We start from the raw sequence: 22,576 nt of genomic DNA on the forward strand, positions 1-22,576 counted from the left end.
TCCAAATCCTTTCCTTGTAGTGTCAGCTCTTCCGGGCACAGTTTCCCTAACTGAGGTCTGGAGGAGGGGCATAGAGGGAGGAGCCAGTGCACACCAGATAGTACCTAATCTTTCTTTTAGAGTGCCCAGTCTCCTGCGGAGCCCGTCTATTCCCCATGGTCCTTACGGAGTACCCAGCATCCACTACGGACTACGAGAAATAGAATTACCGGTGAGTAAATTCTTATTTTTTCATTTCTAAAAGGTGCCAGTTATTGATCTGGAATTTGTATATTTTGAAAACAGGTGATTCATTCCATCTTCCAAATGTGATGAAAGGGTATGTAGTCAAAATGTCGACAAGTTATTTTGTCACCATTGTTAAAATGTTGATATTGAACATGTCGACATGTGCAGAATGTGGACATGTGAAAAACCGACATTATGCACTGACCGGTAGCGGAGGGTTAGGGTTAGGCAGCGGGAGGGGCGGTTGGGGTTAGGCACTAGGTCAGGCATGGCCAACCTGTGGCTCTCCAGCTGTTGTGAAACTACAAATCCCAGCATGCACTGTCACAGTTGTATCATTCCCTAATAGCAAAACTGTGGCAGGACATTCTGGGACTTGTAGTTGGACAGCAGCTGGAGAGCCACAGGTTGGCCAAGCCTGCACTAGGTGGAGGGTTAGGCTGCTGAAGGGGAGGTTAGGGTCAGGCACTAGGGGGAGGGGGTTAGGATTAGGCAGCGGGAGGGGAGGTTGGTCAGGCACTAGGGGGAGTGTTAGGGTTAAGCTGCGGGAGGGGAGGTTAGGGTCAGGCACTAGGGGGAGTGTTAGGGTTAGGCTGCGGGAGGGGAGGTTAGGGTCAGACACTGGGGTTAGGATTAGGCAGCAGGAGGGGAGGTTGGTCAGGCACTAGGCGGAGGGTTAGGGTTAGGCTGCAGGAGGGGAAGATAGGGTTAGGCACTAGGGGGAGGGTTAGGCTGCGGGAGGGGAGGTTAGGGTCAGGCAGTAGGGGGAGGGGGGAGGATTAGGCTCTGGGAGGGGAGGTTAGGGTCAGGCACTAGGGGGAGGGTTAGGGTTAGGCTGTGGGAGGGGAGGTTAGGGTCAGGCAGTAGGGGGAGGGGGGGAGGATTAGGCTCTGGGAGGGGAGGTTAGGGTCAGGCACTAGGGGAGGGTTAGGCTGCGGAAGGGGGGGCTTAGGCACTAGGGGGAGGGTTAGGCTGCAGGAGGGGAGGTTAGGGTTAGGCACTAGGGGGAGGGTTAGACTGAGGGAGGGGAGTTTAGGGTCAGGCACTAGGGGGAAGGTTAGGCTGCGGGAGGGGAGGTTAGGGTCAGGCACTAGGGGGAGGGTTAGGGTTAGGCTGCGGGAGGGGAGGTTAGGGTCAGGCACTAGGGAGAGGGTTAGGCTGCGGGAGGGGAGGTTAGTGTTAGGCACTAGGGGAGGGTTAGGGTTAGGCTGCAGGAGGGGAGGTTATGGTCAGGTACTAGGGGAAGGGTTAGGGTTTGGCTGCAGGAGGGGATTTTAGGGTTAGGCACTAGGGGGAAGGTTAGGCACTAGGGGGAGGGTTAGGGTTAGGCTGTGGGAGGGGAGGTTAGGGTCAGGCACTAGGTGGAGTGTTAGGGTTAGTTAGCGGGAGGGGAGTTTAGGGTCAGGCACTAGGGGGAGGATTAGGGTTTGGCTGCAGGAGGGGAGTTTAGGGTTAGGCACTAGGGGGAGGGTTAGGTTTAGGCTGTGGGAGGGGGGAGGTTAGGGTCAGGCACTAGGGGGAGGATTAGGGTTAGGCTGCGGGAGGGGAGGTTAGGGTCAGGCACTAGGCGGAGAGTTAGGGTTAGGCTGCAGGAGGGGAGGTTAGGGTCAGGCACTAGGGGGAGGGTTAGGGTTTGGCTGCAGGAGGGGAGTTTAGGGTCCTTCACTAGGGAGAGGGTTAGGGTTAGGCTGTGGGAGGGGAGGTTAGGGTTAGGCACTAGGGGGAGGGTTACGCTGTGGGAGGGGAGGTTAGGGTCAGGCACTAGGGGGAGGATTAGGGTTAGGCTGCGGGAGGGAAGGTTAAGGTTAGGCACTAGGGGCAGGGTTAGGTATACTGACTGCTGGTAGTCATCATCAAATGACCGCCGGACCCGGAAGACATCACTAGAGACGCTGGGCCAGGTAAGTCACTGGTAGACCACCAGTGACGTTTTGTCAACATTTCAATCATGTAGACATTTCATTAGTGTGGTCAATTTCATATAGAGCACATCATTTTCTGAAACAAAACTATTATTTCCATTCATATATAAAGTTACACTTACTGGTACTCACCAATGCCGTACCTGGAAACAGAGCATAGATCATAAAGGTTCGCTCCTGGGTCAGCATACAAATATATACAGGGGTTATAATTTGGGAGTTGGTTCTGAAGATAAAAATGACATTAATGAAAGCGAATTTAGTGTCCTGTCCACGCCAAAAATTACTTTATTGATTTATTTTGACATTATTAATTTGATTTTAGATACTCAGTAAATTTTAAGGGAGTAAATTTTCTTAATAAGTTACCACACACAATTAACAGATTATTAAAAGTAAAAAGTTACACTGCTCACAATTCATATTCCTTTAAAGCAGCAACCCCATGGGAAAAAAAATAGATGTGTTTTCTTGAACATTAGGCAATGCAGAAATCTATAAGCTGTAACTTTTTAATAAATAAACAATCATTCTTCTTCAGCCTGCTATTTATATTTCTAATTTTGAAATGTCATATGGGTACCGTGGCAACCACAGTCACATGGCACATTATGGGGCAGATTCAATTATGCCCTGAGCTATTCAAACCTATAGATTTTGCGTTAAGTGCTGGAATCTATGGGCTTCTATGCGCGCCTAGCTCTGGATGGAGCATTTAGCACAGGTTTTTTTTTAGCAGATCAGAGGCATAGCCAGAACTTTGTGGGCCCCATAGCAACATTTTGAAGGGGCCTCTGTCCCAATGCTTCTAGACAGACTTCACAAAAAATAAATACACCTGGCGCCAATATCTTCAAAGTACTTTGCAGCTAGTCTCGGGGATTAAGTTCCAAATACCCCAAATATAGAAGCAAACAAAAAAGAAAGAATTGAGACAGCGCATTTTACTTTGAAAAATATATATTTTTATATATAAAACATATTATTTTTTAATATCACATATGAATACCGGCCAGTATCCTTATTTAAAACAATTAATTATACAAACTAAAAATAACAAACTGACAGTGAAAAGAAACCACTTAGCATTTCTTGTGGCTACCAATTTCAACACTCTATTAGCTATAACACAGTTTGCCTATAAATTAGTCTATCCTCTATGGAGACAATTTAATAGGTATATTATCCAAGTTGCAGTCCCACTGTAGTTATTTCCAGCACAGTTCTCATAAATGCAGCATGCAAGTAATCAATCAGATTGAGTCAAACAGTCCTGTAAGCATGCTCAGGAACTAGTAGATTATTAATTTATGTTAGTAGAAAGCAGATTCTCCAAAGCAGTGATGAAATGGGACTAGGGCTTGTTAGTATGGGTTAGAGCTTCCCAATACTTTTAGAAACCATACACTTAATAACTGATGTTGTTATGTAGCAGTTCTTTTAGGTGCACCATGCAAAGCTTTGCATTGTGCACCTAAAAGAACTGCTACACAACAACATCAGTTATTAAGTGTATGGTTTCTAAAAGTATTGGGAAGCTCTAACCTAGGGGTGGGCAACAGGCGGCCCGCGGGCCGGATGCGGCCCGCGGACCGATCCTGCCTGGCCCGCTGTGCCCCACTAGAGTGCAATGACAAGCGGCCCGACATGCCGCTTGTCATTGCACTGCTCTCAGACGTGGTGCTGCTGAGAAAATCCCGGTCACGTCACAGGGTCAGCTGACCGGGATTTCCTCTGTTATCATGCGCTGGGCGGCACGGGTGGCGGGCACTGCAGTGAGCAGGAGCGGCGGGCGAGAAGCGGCGGCCAGTGAGGAGAGGAAGCGGCGGGCAGCGAGCGGGAGCAGGAGAGGCCACATCAGCAGTGACTCCGGCCGGCAGCAGCGCAGATCATCGGACAGCGGGGATCGTCTGCCACTGTGACAAACAGGTAAACCTCCTGTCCAGCCAGCCCCTGGATCACTGCTTAAGCTGCCATATAGGTTTAGGGGTGGGCAGGGAGAGGAGTTAAAAACTGCAATATGGGTTTAGGGGAGGGGGGGGGGGGAAAGGGGGTAGGGACTGTCTGCCGTAATGTGTAAAAACGGAGGCGCTGTCTGCCGTAATGTGTAAAAACGGGGACGCTGTCTGCCGTAACGTGTAAAAACGGGGGCGCTGTCTGCCGTAATGTGTAAAAACGGGGGTGATGTCTGCCGTAATGTGTAAAAAGGGGACGCTGTCTGCCGTAATGTGTAAAAACGGGGGCGCTGTCTGCCGTAATGTGTAAAAAGGGGACGCTGTCTGCCGTAATGTGTAAAAACGGGGGCGCTGTCTGCCGTAATGTGTAAAAAGGGGGCGCTGTCTGCCGTAATGTGTAAAAACGGGGGCACTGTCTGCCGTAATGTGTAAAAAGGGGACGCTGTCTGCCGTAATGTGTAAAAAGGGATCTCTTTTTGAGTATTTTGTGTGTGGCCCTCGAATATTCGCTGGAAGTGTTAAGCGGCCCCCCAGCTGAAATAATTGCCCACCCCTGCTCTAACCCATACTAACAAGCCCTAGTCCCATTTCATCACTGCTTTGGAGAATCTGCTTTCTACTAACATAAATTAATAATCTACTAGTTCCTGAGCATGCTTACAGGACTGTTTGACTCAATCTGATTGATTACTTGCATGCTGCATTTATGAGAACTGTGCTGGAAATAACTACAGTGGGACTGCAACTTGGATAATATACCTAATAAATTGTCTCCATAGAGGATAGACTAATTTATAGGCAAACTGTGTTATAGCTAATAGAGTGTTGAAATTGGTAGCCACAAGAAATACTAAGTGGTTTCTTTTCACTGTCAGTTTGTTATTTTTAGTTTGTATAATTGTTTTAAATAAGGATACTGGCCGGTATTCATATGTGATATAAAAAAATAATATTTTTTCTAGACAGACTTCTGTACAGTAGTTGTTAATTTATTGCATCATACTGATTCACTAGTTCAGTGGTTCTCAAACTTTTTTGAATCATGGCGCCCTAGACCATCAGAATTTTTCCCCCGGTACCCCTAGGCCATAAATTTCTTACTCCCATTTTATTCCCACCAGCAGCAAAAAAAAAGGAATAAAAATCCCAATCCAATGTGGTTTAACAAAAATATAAAGGAAATAATGGACAAAAAAAGATGAGCATTTCAAAAATACAAATCTGAGGGGGATGCGGAGTCATTTCAACACTATAAGGACTGTAACAAAATATGCAAAAAAGGAATAAGAGCGGCTAAAGTAGAAACTGAAAGACTAGTAGCAAAGGAAAGCAAAGCGAATCCCAAAAAATGTTTTAAGTACATCAACAGTAAGACTAAAGAAGGAGAGTAAAGGCCCTTTAAAGGACAAGAGGGGAGTCTTAATCAAAAATGATAATGACATAGCAAACAAACTAAACAAGTTTTTTTCAACGGTATTTACCAGAGAGGACCAAATGCCGGGTCTAACACAAAATCTCAACAAAGATAATGTCTCACTGGTAAATGCTTATTTGTGTGAGGAGGTAGTCTGTGACCGATTAAAAAAGTTAAAGATTAATAAGTCACCTGGTCCTGATGGAATTCACCAGAGGGTTCTTGGAGCTGCACGCTGAACTAGCAAGACCTCTATTTTTGATCTTCATGGATTTGGTTAAATCGGGTATGGTTTTCAAGGACTGGCGTATAGCGGAGTTAGTGCTGATATTTAAAAAGGGGAGCAAAGCTGAACCAGGTAATTATAGACCAGTTAGTCTTACATCTATAGTGGGGAAAGTATTGGAAGGTATTCTAAGGGACAGTATTCATAAGTTCCTTGAAGCAAATAAGGTCATTAAAAGGAACCAACATGCATTTGTGAAGGACAGATCATGTCAGACCAACTTACTTGGCTTTTATGAAACAGTAAGTGCGAACCTGGATCAGGGTAAGGAGGTGGATATAATCTTTTTAGACTTTGCCAAAGCTTTCGACACTGTACCACACTTGCGTCTTATCTATAAGCTACAAGAAATAGGGCTAGGGAGCACAATATGCACTTGGGTCAGTAATTGGTTAGATAATAGGAAGCAGCGCGTTGTGGTAAATGGATCATTTTCAAAATGGACTAAAGTACTAAGTGGTGTGCCACAAGGGTCTGTACTTGGACCACTTTTGTTCAACATTTTCATCAACGACCTAACAGTAGGTCTAGAGAGCATGGTGTCAATTTTCGCAGACGATAACGAATTGTGTAAGGTTATAAATACGGAGGGGGATGCTGAGTCTCTTCAGAACGCTTTAACTAAACTGGAAGCATGAGCAGCAAAATGGAGAATGAGATTCAACACAGACAAGTGTAAGGTAATGCACTGTGGGGGCAAGACCACAAATTACGCCTACATACTAAATGGGGTAATATTAGGGGATTCTGTACTGGAAAAAGACTTAGGGGTTCACATAGATAACAAATTAAGCAGCAGTACCCAAAGTAGGAGTGCAGCAAAGAAGGCTAATAAGATATTAGCATGCATAAAACGGGGAATTGATGCAAGGGACGAGAGTATTATACTCCCATTATATAAATCACTAGTGAGGCCACATCTTGAATACTGTGTGCAATTTTGGGCACCATATTACAAAAAGGATATCCTGGAGCTATAAAAGGTTCAGAGGCGGGCGACCAAACTAATCAAGGGCATGGAGACACTGGAAAGGCTTGCAAGGCCAGGCATGTTTACATTGGAAAAGAGGAGACTAAGAGGGGACATGATCAACATCTACAAATATATAAGGGGTCAATACACAGAGCTTGGGAGGGACCTGTTTTCTATAAGATCAGCACAGAGGACATGTGGTCACTCGCTTAGGTTAGAGGAGAGGAGTTTCCGCACATTGAGGCGAAAATAAGATTTTACTCACCGGTAAATCTATTTCTCGTAGTGGATGCTGGGGACTCCGTAAGGACCATGGGGAATAGACGGGCTCCGCAGGAGACTGGGCACTCGTGGGCTTTGGCTTTAAGTTGTTGGCTGTTTTCGTTGGCTATTTATTGGCGGAAAAGAACGGCAGTTTTGTATTGTAGGGAAAACTGTAGTGTTTTTTACAGTTTGTTGTGGTTTAGGTGCACTCACCTCCATCGACTTATGGCCGCTTGACCACCCGTCCGGGAAGGCAGCGGCAGGGCACCCAGGAGCGGTGGGTAGTCACTGTGGGGGTTGAGTTGTCACCTATTACCGGTTTATAGTAAGTTTTAGTAAATTTATAGGGTTAGTTATTTAAAGTTAATTCAGATTAATTGAGCCGTTCTTTTGGGCCGCCACCAAATGCCAGCTGGAGCGGCATATTAAATTAATTTCTTTATTACAGGTTTCCTAATGGATAGGGACAAATAAATAGCTAGCAATTTTCTGCCAAAATTCAAGTCTCAGTGTCGTTATTTCTGGTTCTAGGTTATGAATGCTTTACTTTCAAAGAAAGGGGTCCACCAAATATCACTAAGATGTTTACCACTGCCCTAGTTAATTTCCTGAACCATAGTAGTGCCCTAGTTAATGTTATGCCCCGTAGTAGTGCCTTAGTATGTTTTATAAACCACAGTAGTGCTCTAGTACATGTTATGTCACATTGTAGGGCTGCCAGTACACATTATGTAACTCAGTACCCCCCACACATTATGACATACAGTCTCCCAAGTTCATTTTATGTCACATTACAGTGCCCCCAGTTTATATTATGCCCCAGTAAAGTGCCTCCACTTCATATTGTGCCCCATTACAGTGCCCCAGTTCATATTATGTAACATTATAATGCCATTCCGTTCATTTTATGCTTCATTACAATGAGCAGGTTCAAGGGCATACCTAAAATACCCCAAATCAAAGGTTTGTAAGGGTCCCCATATACCACCCAAGGATGAAAAATGCAAATAACACATGTAACTTTGACAGGGAAGGTGGCCCTCTCAACTCAGGGCCTCATAGCAGCTGCACTCCCTGCATCTATAGCAGCTACGCCCTTGGCTCCCATGTAGTGAACAGAAAGGCAACCCTCTGAGTTGTTTCTACAGTAAAAGCCTCCTGCTTTTGAAAAGGAGATAATGATTTGTAGGACAGCTAAGAAAATGGTCATCTTACTTACCTAAGTTGTAGGACTCCTCTCTGGGAGAAGCCTGAAGAGGAGACACTGCAACCAACTTAGGGGAGCTGGGCTGGGCTAACACATCATTAGGCCCCGCCTTCATAGCGGGAAAATACCACGATTTGTGGTTCAACAAGGAAGGGGTGAGGCTAAATGACACGGTTTTGCATCATTTAGTCCTGCTCCCTCAAAATGGAGCAGCGATTTCCAGTGATTTCTCCACATCCTGCCCGCTTCCCTATAGAAGTGGGTGTGATGTGGGAGATCTGGTCACTCTCCCGGGTGTATGGGGGACTACCCAATAAATCAGGAATCTCCCGCAACTGTCGGGAGAGTAGGTAAGTATGCATTAGATGCATGTTTAACATTTTCTTAAAACTTTTTTTTTTTTATGTGGAATTGCTGCTTTAAGATCCATTTTCAAAGGGATGAATTTGATGTTTGGGAGTTCATTTAAACATGGTCAATTGTCACTTACAAAACCTTTCTTAAAACTATTTATTTATTTTAAATATTAACTCATGCATTATTTTGCAGCTCTGTACTAGAGTGAAATAAACAGAAATTAAACATAAATCAAGAATCTGGGTTATTTATATAAATGTGTGACATCTACAACACTTTTTTTGGACACTGGGGGGTCTGTATAGGTTCGCTGGTACGATAGAGTAATGGCCCGATTCTGAGTCGCAGGCACTGACGATGTTGGACTCGTCAGTGGAGCGATTTGTTTATATCACACTGCGACTGCATCTAGATCGCCCCTTTGGGTCTTGGTTACCTGTATGTGGTGGCAAACATGCATCTCCAGGTGCTGGTGGGCCTCGCTGAGAATCAGACAGACCCCCATGTTAGACGTGGTGTTGTGTAAATCCAGTATCATGTCAAAAGCATTTGGGCTGCCTCTGGGGCCAAGTACACGGTTGAGCTCTCTTGCCCTCTTCACTTCATATGGATCATCTTGTAACTCTGGGGAGCTAGAGAAAGGGTTTCTTGGTTATGTTGGTGAGACATTACTAGCAATGAGAGCATCTATAACATTAACCAGTGACTAGTACTGGTTGCACAAAAGATCAGTCTTCTTCAATCATGTAAGTAAACAGGAGCTTTCTCCCTCTGGCCCAGATTTATCAAGCCATGGAGAGAGGTAAATAGCACAGTGATAAAGTACCAACCAATCAGCTCCTGTCATTTTTCACAATCAGCTCCTAACATGGCAGTTAGGAGCTGATTGGTTGGTACTTTATCACCATGCAATTTATCACTCTCCAAGGCGTGATGAATCTGGGCCTCTGTTCTGTTCCCTATAACTGGAGTTATACAGCTATGGAATTAAACTCAAAAGCAAAATGCAGCATGACAGTAGTTATATCAACCTGACTGACAAATGTAAAGCTAATATATTGTCTAGAATCTTTTTATAGTTTTACTTTCCCAACCCCTAAAATGATGTCACTGTCAGTTCTTCCATTTCTCCAGCAAGCATAGTCAGTGACCGCATGTTAGGAATGGACATCAACCATCAATGTTTAACAGACATTGGGGTATATTTCAATTAGGGTCGGATCCATTCCAACATGCATTTGTCGGAATGGATCTGACAACCCCTAATCAATCCAATCTCAATTCGACTTCATTTGCTGGAGCCGGGTGGACGCTGCCGTGAGCGGCGCGGCTGTGATACATCCTCCTGCAGTGCTGTGCTGTAGCGCTGCTCTCCCCTGTATGCCCGCGGCTCTCCCCCCTCTCCTCCTCTAAGGTCCCTCATCTGAGTCCGACATTTTTTTATGTCGGACTGAGATGGTCGGAAACGGGGCCAAATCCTGTCGAATTTGGCCCTGTTTCCCTCAAAAGTACGTGAATCGGCAGCAATACCGCCGATTCACGTACTATTCGACAAGTCGAATTCCCTGTCTTGTTGAATAAAAATAGCTGGGAATGAATAGGTCGAATCACGATTCGACCTTAAAAAGTCGAAAACTGACGTCTTTTCGACAGATGGCAGCTTTTCGACCCTAATTGAAATTCCCCCGTTGATGGTTTGCCACTAATTGTAGATGTTTTGATGGTGACGCAACAATTTTTTCCCCTCATCACAAGTGACTTACCCCCCACCCTTCTGTGATTCGCTCCTTAGCCTTGCTCTCTTTCTCTGATTGACCCGCCACGGTTATGTTTACACTTATGTCAACCACTGATGGCTTAAACTATCAACGGTTTTCTGTCAATGGTTCCCTTGTCAATGGTGAAATTGAGGAAGACCATCAATGGTAAACCATTCAATGTCCTTCTCTTCTGTAAGTCAATCTGTTATTTTGGGCATGCTCACTGAGATTTTAAAATCGACCAATTGTCCTAAAGATCACATAGAGTACTTAAGGCCCATATAGACGGGCCGATGCGGGAGAGATGTGTGCTGAGCGAACCGCTCAGCACACATCTCTCCCGCCGCTGAGCACAGCGCGATTTGTGCTGAGCGTGCGGGGGGAGACGGGGGGGGCGCTCATTTCACCCAGCGGGTGAAGTGAGCGACCTGCTAGATTGGCCTGCACGGCAGGCCAATCTAGCAGCAGCGATAGCGATGCGCGGGGCTGCGCATCGCTATCGCTGTAGGGGGTACACACGGAGCGATAATGCTCAAATTCTAAGCATTCTAGTCAGATTGCTTAGAATATCGCTCCGTGAGTACCCCCCTTAAGGCGGACATGTACTAAGCAGCAGGGGCGGAACTGTGGGAGGCAGTGGAGTCGGCTGCCGCCGGGCTCCTGACCACAAGGGGGCGCATCTCCTCCACTGTCTCCCGCAGCCTGAGAACTGCGCTGCTATTGTGGACGGAGGAGCAGTCACTGACACGGAAGCTGCCTCCTGTAGGGAGAGATGGCACTGGCTGCAGCTAGGGGGAGCTCCAGAGCACAGCTCCTCTTCTAGCCAGCCGAGGGAAGCTCTCTGCTCCGTCAGCCTGATGATGAAAGCCAAAGGTAGACACTGTGTGGGGGGTAGGGGAGAGGTGTATTTGGGGGGAAGCACTGTGTTTTGTGTGTGCTTGTTTTTAAGTGAGGTGTGTGTGTGTTTTTAATGAAAGTTGTGCATTCAAGTAAAAGGCATGTGTGTGAGTGATGTGTGTGTGTGTGTAAGTGAGAGACATGTGTATGTAAGTGAGAGGCATGTATGTGTGTGTAAGTGGGAGGCATGTGTATGTAAGAGAGACTTGTGTGTGTAAGTGAAAGAGACGTGTGTGTGTGTGTTTAAGTGAATGAGGCGTTTGTGTTTTTTTTATATATATATCTAGTGTTCACGCTAGGTGTCTGCACCTTTTTTTAGACAGATGAATCCCACCCTGCCCGTTTTTGTGCGCCCTACCAACCCGCCGTTTTCTGCCTGCCGTACCCCGCCACGCCGCCAGACCCAGCCGTGCGCCGCCGGACCCGGTAAGCACATGAGAGTCCCCCTGGGCTAAATTAACCTTGTAAGTATTTTGCAGCTGTAAACTTCAATCTCAGTGCTCTCTACCTGGTGCAGTGTGCCTCAGTGCTCTCTACCTGGTGCAGTGTGCCTCAGTGCTCTCTACCTGGTGCAGTGTGCCTCAGTGCTCTCTACCTGGTGCAGTGTGCCTCAGTGCTCTCTACCTGGTGCAGTGTGTCTCAGTGCTCTCTACCTGGTGCAGTGTGCCTCAGTGCTCTCTACCTGGTGCAGTGTGCCTCAGTGCTCTCTACCTGGTGCAGTGTGTCTCAGTGCTCTCTACCTGGTGCAGTGTGCCTCAGTGCTCTCTACCTGGTGCAGTGTGTCTCAGTGCTCTCTACCTGGTGCAGTGTGTCTCAGTGCTCTCTACCTGGTGCAGTGTGCCTCAGTGCTCTCTACCTGGTGCAGTGTGCCTCAGTGCTCTCTACCTGGTGCAGTGTGTCTCAGTGCTCTCTACCTGGTGCAGTGTGCCTCAGTGCTCTCTACCTGGTGCAGTGTGCCTCAGTGCTCTCTACCTGGTGCAGTGTGTCTCAGTGCTCTCTACCTGGTGCAGTGTGCCTCAGTGCTCTCTACCTGGTGCAGTGTGTCTCAGTGCTCTCTACCTGGTGCAGTGTGTCTCAGTGCTCTCTACCTGGTGCAGTGTGCCTCAGTGCTCTCTACCTGGTGCAGTGTGCCTCAGTGCTCTCTACCTGGTGCAGTGTGCCTCAGTGCTCTCTACCTGGTGCAGTGTGCCTCAGTGCTCTCTACCTGGTGCAGTGTGCCTCAGTGCTCTCTACCTGGTGCAATGTGTATAACGTCTCTATCTGTCGCAGTGTGTAGGAGGTTCTATCTGGTGCAATGTGTATTAGGTGCACCACCGTGTTGTAATAAAGTGTTTGGCCCCTATTATGAAACAACGCCGCTAGATTTTTGGAGCGCGCCTTCGGCGCGCACTGTCCATGTTTTGGCCCATAGGTATGGGAGCACCAAGCATTATAGTATGTACCTAAGTTTGCCCATCCCTCCCCGTGATCAGCACCCTGCCGTAAAAAAAATCCTACAGTGAACACTAATTATATCGGCACACCACTGCGCCAAAGCATCTCCATCGAGACCTGCTGGCGGGTGAGGGAGCACTGTAGGTGTACTATAATGGTATGCTGGTGTCTGTTTTATTGTAATAACTGACTTGGTGTGCGTCCACTTTGTATGTGTATCTATATTACTACTGGGAAAGGTACCTGAGCACGCTGCTACTGTTCACCCTTAGTGCCGGATAGCTACATATGGTATGTGTGTGTATGTGTATATGTAGGGGGGCACCAACATTTATCATGCCTCCGGGCGACTGGGACGAACTTACGCCACTGCTAAGCAGTGATAAAAGTGGAGAAGTGAGCCAGTGGAGAAGTTGCCCATGGCAACCAATCAGCTGCTCTGTACATTTTTATAGTATGCAAATTATAAATCTTACGTCAATGCTGATTGGTTGCCATGGGCAACTTCTCCGCTGGCTCACTTCTCCACATTTATCACTGCTTAGTACATGTCCCCCTTAGTTTGAATTTTAGGCTCATGTCTCTGATTAATTTAATGAGAGTGACCTGTATCACGGCCAGGATTTATTTAGCATTTACTTTTTGACTGAACTGTCCTTGGGTCAGTAAATTACTTTATATGAAGAAGGCCTTTTTATATCAATGAAATATCAGAGTTTAATTTAAATAATTAAGTAGGAAATCTCAAACCAATTTATGAAATGGTCCATGTTAAAACGTTTGTCACTATAGAAACTGTGTTTTGAAACAACTGCAGAACTAAGATGCAATCTGATGACGCAATGTATAGTACTTCCTGGATTTTCCTCTCCTCTGCCCGCCATACCCATAAATGCGATCAGTACTAAATCCCGCTGGACGGGATCCCGGCGGTCGAAATCCCGACGCCGAAATCCCGACCATACAATCCCGACAGGGGTGGCGAGCAAAATGCAGCCCCTTGCGGGCTTGCTGCGCTCGCCACGCTGCGGGCACGGTGCCTCGCTATGCTCAGCACACTAATTTATTCTCCCTCTATAGGTGTCGTGGACACCCACGGAGAGAGAATATGTCGGGATTGTGCCGGTCGGGATTCCGACGTCGGTATTTCGACCGCCGGGATTCCGTACGGCGGGATCTTGACCGCATCCCCCATAAATATAAGAAAATAAGCTGTCATGGAGATTTCGCTGCAATAGCCCTAGGCTACACAGACATGAAGAACAAATCACAGCTATATAAGACTAGACTACGATTGTCGCAGCTGTCACCAGGAAATTTGCCCAGTCTTCTGGGTGTCCAATTTCCGGGAGTCTCCCGGACGTTCCGGGGCAATAGGCAAGTATGGGCCACCAGCAGGGCCGGTTCTAGACCTTGTGGCGCCCAGGGCGAAAGTTTGCTTTGGCGTAACCCTTCCCTCCCAGACAGGCAAAACAGGGTTAGTGCGCAGCGAAGGCGTGCGTAAATAAATGGGGGCATGGCTTCATATGGAAAGGGCGTGGCCCCTGTAGTTGTGCCTCCAGTAGATGTGCCCCCTGTAGATGTGCCACCAATAGAGATGCCCCTGTAGTTATGCCCCCTAGTAGCTTACAAACACAAAAAAAAACAACACTCACCAGCCCCGCTCCTGCTTCCCGATCGCTGCTGCTGCTGCCGCTGCTGCTCCGTCTCTGGACACCCGCTCCTCGGATCTATGGGAGAGATGTCATGGCGCCTCTCCCATAGCGCCGCACAGATACTAGAGGTCAATTAAGACCTCTAGCGTCTGACAATGGTGCCGACTGCAGCGGGTGCCCACAAGCCCATGCGGGTTGCTGGTGGGCTGCGGGTTGACTGCAGCCGCGCACGCGGGCCGCAGTGCCCCGGGCGCCCATCCTGCTTGCCCGTATCTAGGTCCACTCCTGGCCACCAGCTGTATCCTGTGTTAAACAGCAAAAAAAAAAAAAACATCTCCAGCTAATTGCTGCAATAAGAAAGCATCGCCAGGATGTATTAAAAAGCACAAGCAGGGTCAGGGGCTAATGCAACCACTTTACTTCAGGGTTCAGAACCCCAGCATGCTGCTGCACATGTGTAGTCATCAGACCGCACATGTGTGAGTGGCCACAGCCGGGGGAAGGATTATTTGGACGGTGTTAGCTCCACAATGTAAGCATTCCAGAGTTTGGGAAATTCGACATTTTAGTTTCCATGGGAGCTGCTTTTGCCTCCAATATCTGCTATGGTCCCCTCTAGACACATTCTAGTGATGCTTAATATTTGCGGGTGGTCCCCTAAAACAGGTGTTTTTCCCGGGCTGGCTTTCCATACCAATCCACCCCTGCCACTGCCTCTATGTATAAATACTCTTTCCCCTCTGCCATGTTTATTTAACTTAGCCATCCCATTTCTTTAAGTAGACCATAGAGCCAAGGAGCGCATTCACCTAGGTCACCTTGAACAGTCCTTCACTAATTACACTAATGTTTGAGAGTTAATAAAATTGCTGATTATTTCACTATGTAACAGATTTATCGCTACAGATACAGCATAGTTGTGGAACAGGCCTCACGTTCACCACAGATTGACCAATAACAGACTCTGGGACAATTAGTAACTATGGGGGTGATTCAGACCTGATCGTAGATGTACTAAATTTAGCACAGCTATGATCATCCACGCTGACATGCGGGGGGACGCCCAGCACAGTTCTAGTCCGCCCCGCATGTCAGGCCCGGCCCTACCGCACAAGTACATAAGCATCGCACAGCGGCGATGCTTTTGTACTTTAAGAGTAACTCCCAGCTAGCGCAGCTCCTGCGTGCTGGCTGGGAGTTACTCGTCGTTGTGATGGTCGCAGCGGCTGTGTGTGACGTCACGCAGCCGCTGCAGCCCGCCCCCGCAAGGTCCGGGCATGCCTGCGTTATCCGGAACGCACCCATAAAACGGCGGCCAAACACTGCCGTGCCGCGCCCTCCCGCCCAGCGACCACCTCTGCCTGTCAATCAGGCAGAGGCGATCGCTGGGCTATGACAGCCGTCGGCTGTCTGTCATGCGCCGGCGCACTGCGGCACCGGTGCATGTGCACTTCTGACCTGATCGCTGCACTGCGATGAACGGCAGCGTGCGATCAGGTCAGAATGACCCCCACAGTCTATGTCCAGCTTCCTTCATTCAAGGTAGATTGCCAATCTCTATTACTCTTACAACACAGGGTGAGATGTATCACATATTCTGTTTTATGTCAACACTATAACAGGGTGCCAATGCACCCTGTGCGTCATTCGCCCCCTGGACAACGTTCACGCCATCATGAGCAATCGACACAAGGGGCAGTCAGCTCGGTCTTATTGCACCCTCTTACTTGCTACTGCTCAGAGCGTCTTACAGACATTTCAAGAAGCAGCGAGCTCCCGCGGCACCAGGGGAGAAGACACAGTGCCGCTCTCCACACAGTACGGGAGTCGGAGCAGGGGGGCCTGCAGCTGACGGAAGGTACAGCTGGCACTGGCCCCAGGCTGTCCAGCCCTGTGCGGTCACACAGCCCACACACCCTTCCATATGGCCCTGCTCTATGTGATACATCCCACTCCTTATTTCATGCATAGCGGCGTTTATTAACGTCCTATGTATGAATAACTACATTAGCATCAGCTCTTCCAAGAAGATATGAGGACTTCCAGGTTTATGTCCCGAGAATCCTATTGTGTATGTGTGGCTGTCGTCTAGCACATGCCAAGTCGCGGTGTGGATGGAGAGGGATCTTTCGTATGTCATATGTGTATTTATTTAGGTCTGGAATGCTGCCCCATACCATTAACTTTACAGTTGGCATAATGCAGTCAGGCAGGTAACATTCTCCCGGTTTCCACTGCTCCACACTGTCCACAGTCCAGTGTCGGTGTGCTTTACAGCACTCCATCCGACGCTTGGCATTGGACTTGGCTTTGTGAGTCTTGCATGCAGCTGCTCAGCCGTGGAAACCCATTCCATTAAGCTCCCACCGCACAGTTTTTGTGCTTTAATGTCATTAATGCCAGTGGCAGTTTGGAACGCTCCAGCTATGGAATCAGCAGGGCGTTGGCGACTTTTACGCACTATGCGCCTTAGCAGTCATTTACCCCGTTCTGTGGTTTTACATGGTCTTCTGCTTCGTGGCTGAGTTGCTATAATTCCTAAACACTTCCATGTTCTAATAATTTCATTACAGTTGACCCTGGAATATCAAGCAGGGGTGAAATTTCAGGAAGCGTCTTATTGCAAAGGTGGCACCCTATCACAGTAACACTCTTGTAGTCACCGAGCTCTTCAGAACGACCCATTTTGTATCACAAATGTTTGCAAATGGAGACTGCATGGCTAGGTGCTTAATGTTATACACCTGTGGCAACGGGTCTGATCGAAACACCTGAATTCAATCATTAACAGGTGTGGCCAAATACTTTTGTCCATACCTATATACCACCTTCTCCTAATTCCCTAGTTAAGAAGGAGCTCTTTATTTGTATGGAGGGGAGGGGGATCTATATCACCCCTAAAGCTTTAGGAAACATATCGTCGACTCCTGACTATCTGCTGGATGGAGCATTGAAGTTTCTGCTGACTCATAAGCGCCGCCTCCAGAAAGGCCCATGGGAGGTGCTGCTGTTGCTGGTCAGCTTTAGAAGATCCCAGTGTGTCTGTCTCTGGGCGGGATGTGTTAACATACATCGCCGCCCCTCACCGTTTACCGCAGCGATGTTGATCGCATATGTACTAACATATGCGATCAACATCGCGATGCGGTGACGGAGGCCCCCCGCGATACCTGTTAGGTGGTCTGCGGGGGGTCTCCGTCACCTCCCAGGGGTCCCCACACTGGCTAGATGACGGGAAGCAGCAGCAGGCTGCCACCGGCGCCTCCTCCTCCCCCCTGCAGCCGGAAGGACGTCCGGCTGCGTTGCTAGGGGGAGGAGGAGACTACCTTCCGGTTCCAGGGCAGCCTGGAGGAAGGTAAGCCGGGGTGAGGGGGGTCGGCATCTGCGGCGGTGTCGGCGAGTTGCGGCGGTCGGCAAAAAGAAGCCCATAGGCTTCTATAGGGTATCGCCATCCAGAGATGGCGATACCCTGGACGCCGAAAACGCGGCTGTAGGGTGTTAGTAAATATGAAAATGCGGTAAAAGCCCCGTTTTCGGGGGTTTTACTGCATTTTTGCTTTAGTACATCCCTATGTGTGCCTAGTGTCTCTGTCTCTGTGTGCCCGGTGTGTCTCTGTAACTGTGTGCCCGGTGTGTCTGTCTCTGTAACTGTGTGCCCAGTGTCTATGTCTCTGTGTGCCCAGTGTGTCTGTCTCTGTAACTGTGTGCCCAGTGTGTCTGTCTCTGTAACTGTGTGCCCAGTGTCTATGTCTCTGTAACTGTGTGCCCAGTGTCTATGTCTCTGTAACTGTGTGCCCAGTGTCTATGTCTCTGTAACTGTGTGCCCGGTGTGTCTGTCTCTGTAACTGTGTGCCCAGTGTCTATGTCTCTGTGTGCCCAGTGTGTCTGTCTCTGTAACTGTGTGCCCAGTGTGTCTGTCTCTGTAACTGTGTGCCCAGTGTCTATGTCTCTGTGTGCCCAGTGTGTCTGTCTCTGTAACTGTGTGCCCAGTGTGTCTGTCTCTGTAACTGTGTGCCCAGTGTCTATGTCTCTGTAACTGTGTGCCCAGTGTCTATGTCTCTGTAACTGTGTGCCCAGTGTCTACGTCTCTGTGTGCCCGGTGTGTCTGTCTCTGTGCACCCAGTGTGTCTGTCTCTGTGTGCCCGGTGTGTCTGTTTCAGTAACTGTGTGCCCAGTGTCTATGTCTCTGTATCTGTGTGCCCAGTGTCTATGTCTCTGTATCTGTGTGCCCAGTGTCTATGTCTCTGTAACTGGGTGCCCAGTGTCTATGTCTCTGTAACTGTGTGCCCAGTGTTTATGTCTCTGGGTGCCCGGTGTGTCTGTCTCTGTGCACCCAGTGTGTCTGTCTCTGTGTGCCCGGTGTGTCTGTCTCTGTGTGCCCGGTGTGTCTGTCTCTGTGCACCCAGTGTGTCTGTCTCTGTGCACCCAGTGTGTCTGTCTCTGTGCACCCAGTGTGTCTGTCTCTGTGGGCCCGGTGTGTCTGTTTCTGTAACTGTGTGCCCAGTGTCTATGTCTCTGTATCTGTGTGCCCAGTGTCTATGTCTCTGTAACTGTGTGCCCAGTGTCTATGTCTCTGTATCTGTGTGCCCAGTGTCTATGTCTCTGTAACTGGGTGCCCAGTGTCTATGTCTCTGTAACTGGGTGCCCAGTGTCTATGTCTCTGTGTGCCCGGTGTGTCTGTCTCTGTGCACCCAGTGTGTCTATCTCTGTGTGCCCGGTGTGTCTGTCTCTGTGCACCCAGTGTGTCTGTCTCTGTGTGCCCGGTGTGTCTGTCTCTGTGTGCCCGGTGTGTCTGTCTCTGTGCGCCCGGTGTGTCTGTCTCTGTGTGCCCAGTGTGTCTGTTTCTGTAACTGTGTGCCCAGTGTCTATGTCTCTGTAACTGTGTGCCCAGTGTTTATGTCTCTGTGTGCCCGGTGTGTCTGTCTCTGTGCACCCAGTGTGTCTGTCTCTGTGTGCCCAGTGTGTCTGTTTCTGTAACTGTGTGCCCAGTGTCTATGTCTCTGTATCTGTGTGCCCAGTGTCTATGTCTCTGTAACTGTGTGCCCAGTGTCTATGTCTCTGTAACTGTGTGCCCAGTGTTTATGTCTCTGTGTGCCCGGTGTGTCTGTCTCTGTGCACCCAGTGTGTCTGTCTCTGTGTGCCCGGTGTGTCTGTCTCTGTGTGCCCAGTGTGTGTTTCTGTAACTGTGTGCCCAGTGTCTATGTCTCTGTATCTGTGTGCCCAGTGTCTATGTCTCTGTAACTGTGTGCCCAGTGTCTATGTCTCTGTAACTGTGTGCCCAGTGTCTATGTCTCTGTATCTGTGTGCCCAGTGTCTATGTCTCTGTAACTGTGTGCCCAGTGTCTATGTCTCTGTAACTGTGTGCCCAGTGTCTATGTCTCTGTGTGCCCGGTGTGTCTGTCTCTGTGCACCCAGTGTGTCTGTCTCTGTGCGTCCGGTGTGTCTGTCTCTGTGTGCCCGGTGTGTCTGTCTCTGTGTGCCCGGTGTGTCTGTCTCTGTGTGCCCGGTGTGTCTGTCTCTGTGCGCCCGGTGTGTCTGTCTCTGTGTGCCCAGTGTGTCTGTTTCTGTAACTGTGTGCCTAGTGTCTATGTCTCTGTAACTGTGTGCCCAGTGTCTATGTCTCTGTAACTGGGTGCCCAGTGTCTATGTCTCTGTAACTGGGTGCCCAGTGTCTATGTCTCTGTAACTGGGTGCCCAGTGTCTATGTCTCTGTGTGCCCGGTGTGTCTGTCTCTGTGCACCCAGTGTGTCTGTCTCTGTGCGCCCGGTGTGTCTGTCTCTGTGTGCCCGGTGTGTCTGTCTCTGTGTGCCCGGTGTGTCTGTCTCTGTGCGCCCGGTGTGTCTGTCTCTGTGTGCCCGGTGTGTCTGTCTCTGTGTGCCCAGTGTGTCTGTTTCTGTAACTGTGTGCCTAGTGTCTATGTCTCTGTGTGCCCGGTGTGTCTGTCTCTGTGCACCCAGTGTGTCTGTCTCTGTGCGCCCGGTGTGTCTGTCTCTGTGTGCCCGGTGTGTCTGTCTCTGTGTGCCCGGTGTGTCTGTCTCTGTGTGCCCGGTGTGTCTGTCTCTGTGCGCCCGGTGTGTCTGTCTCTGTGCGCCCGGTGTGTCTGTCTCTGTGCACCCAGTGTGTCTGTCTCTGTGTGCCCAGTGTGTCTGTTTCTGTAACTGTGTGCCTAGTGTCTATGTCTCTGTAACTGTGTGCCCAGTGTCTATGTCTCTGTGTGCCCGGTGTGTCTGTCTCTGTGCACCCAGTGTGTCTGTCTCTGTGCGCCCGGTGTGTCTGTCTCTGTGTGCCCGGTGTGTCTGTCTCTGTGTGCCCGGTGTGTCTGTCTCTGTGCGCCCGGTGTGTCTGTCTCTGTGTGCCCGGTGTGTCTGTCTCTGTGTGCCCAGTGTGTCTGTTTCTGTAACTGTGTGCCTAGTGTCTATGTCTCTGTAACTGTGTGCCCAGTGTTTATGTCTCTGTGTGCCCGGTGTGTCTGTCTCTGTGTGCCCGGTGTGTCTGTCTCTGTGTGCCCGGTGTGTCTGTCTCTGTGCGCCCGGTGTGTCTGTCTCTGTGTGCCCGGTGTGTCTGTCTCTGTGTGCCCAGTGTGTCTGTTTCTGTAACTGTGTGCCTAGTGTCTATGTCTCTGTAACTGTGTGCCCAGTGTCTATGTCTCTGTGTGCCCGGTGTGTCTGTCTCTGTGCACCCAGTGTGTCTGTCTCTGTGCGCCCGGTGTGTCTGTCTCTGTGTGCCCGGTGTGTCTGTCTCTGTGTGCCCGGTGTGTCTGTCTCTGTGCGCCCGGTGTGTCTGTCTCTGTGTGCCCGGTGTGTCTGTCTCTGTGTGCCCAGTGTGTCTGTTTCTGTAACTGTGTGCCTAGTGTCTATGTCTCTGTAACTGTGTGCCCAGTGTTTATGTCTCTGTGTGCCCGGTGTGTCTGTCTCTGTGTGCCCAGTGTGTCTGTTTCTGTAACTGTGTGCCTAGTGTCTATGTCTCTGTAACTGTGTGCCCAGTGTTTATGTCTCTGTGTGCCCGGTGTGTCTGTCTCTGTGCACCCAGTGTGTCTGTCTCTGTGTGCCCGGTGTGTCTGTCTCTGTGCGCCCGGTGTGTCTGTCTCTGTGCGCCCGGTGTGTCTGTTTCTGTAACTGTGTGCCCAGTGTCTATGTCTCTGTAACTGTGTGCCCAGTGTTTTTTTTTAAATTCAATAATTTTTATTGAGATTTTACATTTTGTAGAAACACAAATACAAAACAAATTAGAAATGCTGTAGCATGTGCAATTATTCGTGGCAGAGTATAGAATATACATCAAAAAGCTGCAGATCAAGATGACACATGGCATACGATTCAGCATAAGTAGGTTGACTCCCCACACCATAGTACGCAGAGGCCCACAGGCGCCATGTGGGCCCACACAATTTATCCACAGAATAAAATGAGGAGTATCTAGTCCCTACACATGTCACCGTGAAGTCACATTATCGTTAAGAATAATCCAATAGGATATAAAACGTCTGCCAAACAGCCATAAAAAGAAAAGAAAACCCACAAAACAAACCACCCCTATAACCCCCCACCCTGTATAGCCTACCCCCAACTCAGGTATACTTGGATCCCTAAAACCCCATCCCCCTCTCTAACTACACTAACTAGCAAACCTCCCCCCCCCCCCCCCCCCATACTAAACTAATAGGAGCAATAAACTAATGACCTTAAACTAGGCTAAATCCGTCTCTCCCGCTGAAGAGCATAACTTTCCTCCCGCGTAGCGTGCTGAGCAGTATATAAACTTATACATAGCATAGATAGGAGATTCAATCATATCAGAGACCCAACTCTCCCGCTACACATAAAACATCACTATAGCACAGTCGTATGAGAAAATAAATAAAAATAAAATAAAGTTTGAAATAAAATAAAAATAAAATACAAGGAGATGGAAACCATCCCCACCAGCAAAGCTTAGCCGACAATTGGGACACAGTGTTACATTAGTCCGGCCAAGGCTCAGCACCATGATAGGATATGCCGAAAAGGAAAAACCTGGTCCAGCACAGACAACAATCAGTAGGGGAATGTCCAGAGAATGCAAAAGTCAAATCCCCCAGACCTGGTGCGAACCAAAGAGATAGGGGATGGATTTTCGGAGAGGGCACCGTTAGCTCCATCCAGCCATAGTATGTCACGCTACACGGTGTCCGCATAGCAGCAGGAGAGACAACCCCAACAACTACAAAGAACACAGCACAGTCGAG

General features: G+C 48.7%; 2 protein-coding genes across 6 annotated transcripts in view; one reads left to right on the forward strand and one right to left on the reverse strand.

The window, feature by feature from the left end:
- Positions 1-22,576, reverse strand: part of ACY3 (aminoacylase 3) — a 58,646-nt gene that overhangs the window by 26,161 nt on the left and 9,909 nt on the right. Inside the window, exons 3-4 of the mRNA XM_063958404.1 lie at positions 9,043-9,238; positions 2,283-2,376 (exon numbers count right to left, since the gene is read on the reverse strand). Of these exons, the coding sequence (XP_063814474.1) occupies positions 2,283-2,376; positions 9,043-9,238 (290 nt within the window). The remainder of the gene's footprint in view (positions 1-2,282; positions 2,377-9,042; positions 9,239-22,576) is intronic.
- Positions 11,159-22,576, forward strand: part of NUDT8 (nudix hydrolase 8) — a 165,402-nt gene continuing 153,984 nt past the window's right edge. For 3 of the 5 annotated variants that reach the window (XM_063958400.1, XM_063958401.1, XM_063958399.1), the window contains exon 1: positions 11,604-11,689. Coding sequence is in view for 1 of the 5 variants with exons in the window: in XM_063958397.1 (XP_063814467.1) it covers positions 11,587-11,689 (103 nt within the window). In the remaining 4 variants the exon portion in view is untranslated. Of the gene's footprint in view, positions 11,240-11,582; positions 11,728-22,576 lie in introns of those variants that run through there. The other 2 variants (XM_063958397.1, XM_063958402.1) reach the window with 2 other exon arrangements.

This window comes from Pseudophryne corroboree, chromosome 3 (assembly GCF_028390025.1).
Source record: "Pseudophryne corroboree isolate aPseCor3 chromosome 3, aPseCor3.hap2, whole genome shotgun sequence".
In the NCBI taxonomy this organism is placed as follows: domain Eukaryota; kingdom Metazoa; phylum Chordata; class Amphibia; order Anura; family Myobatrachidae; genus Pseudophryne; species Pseudophryne corroboree.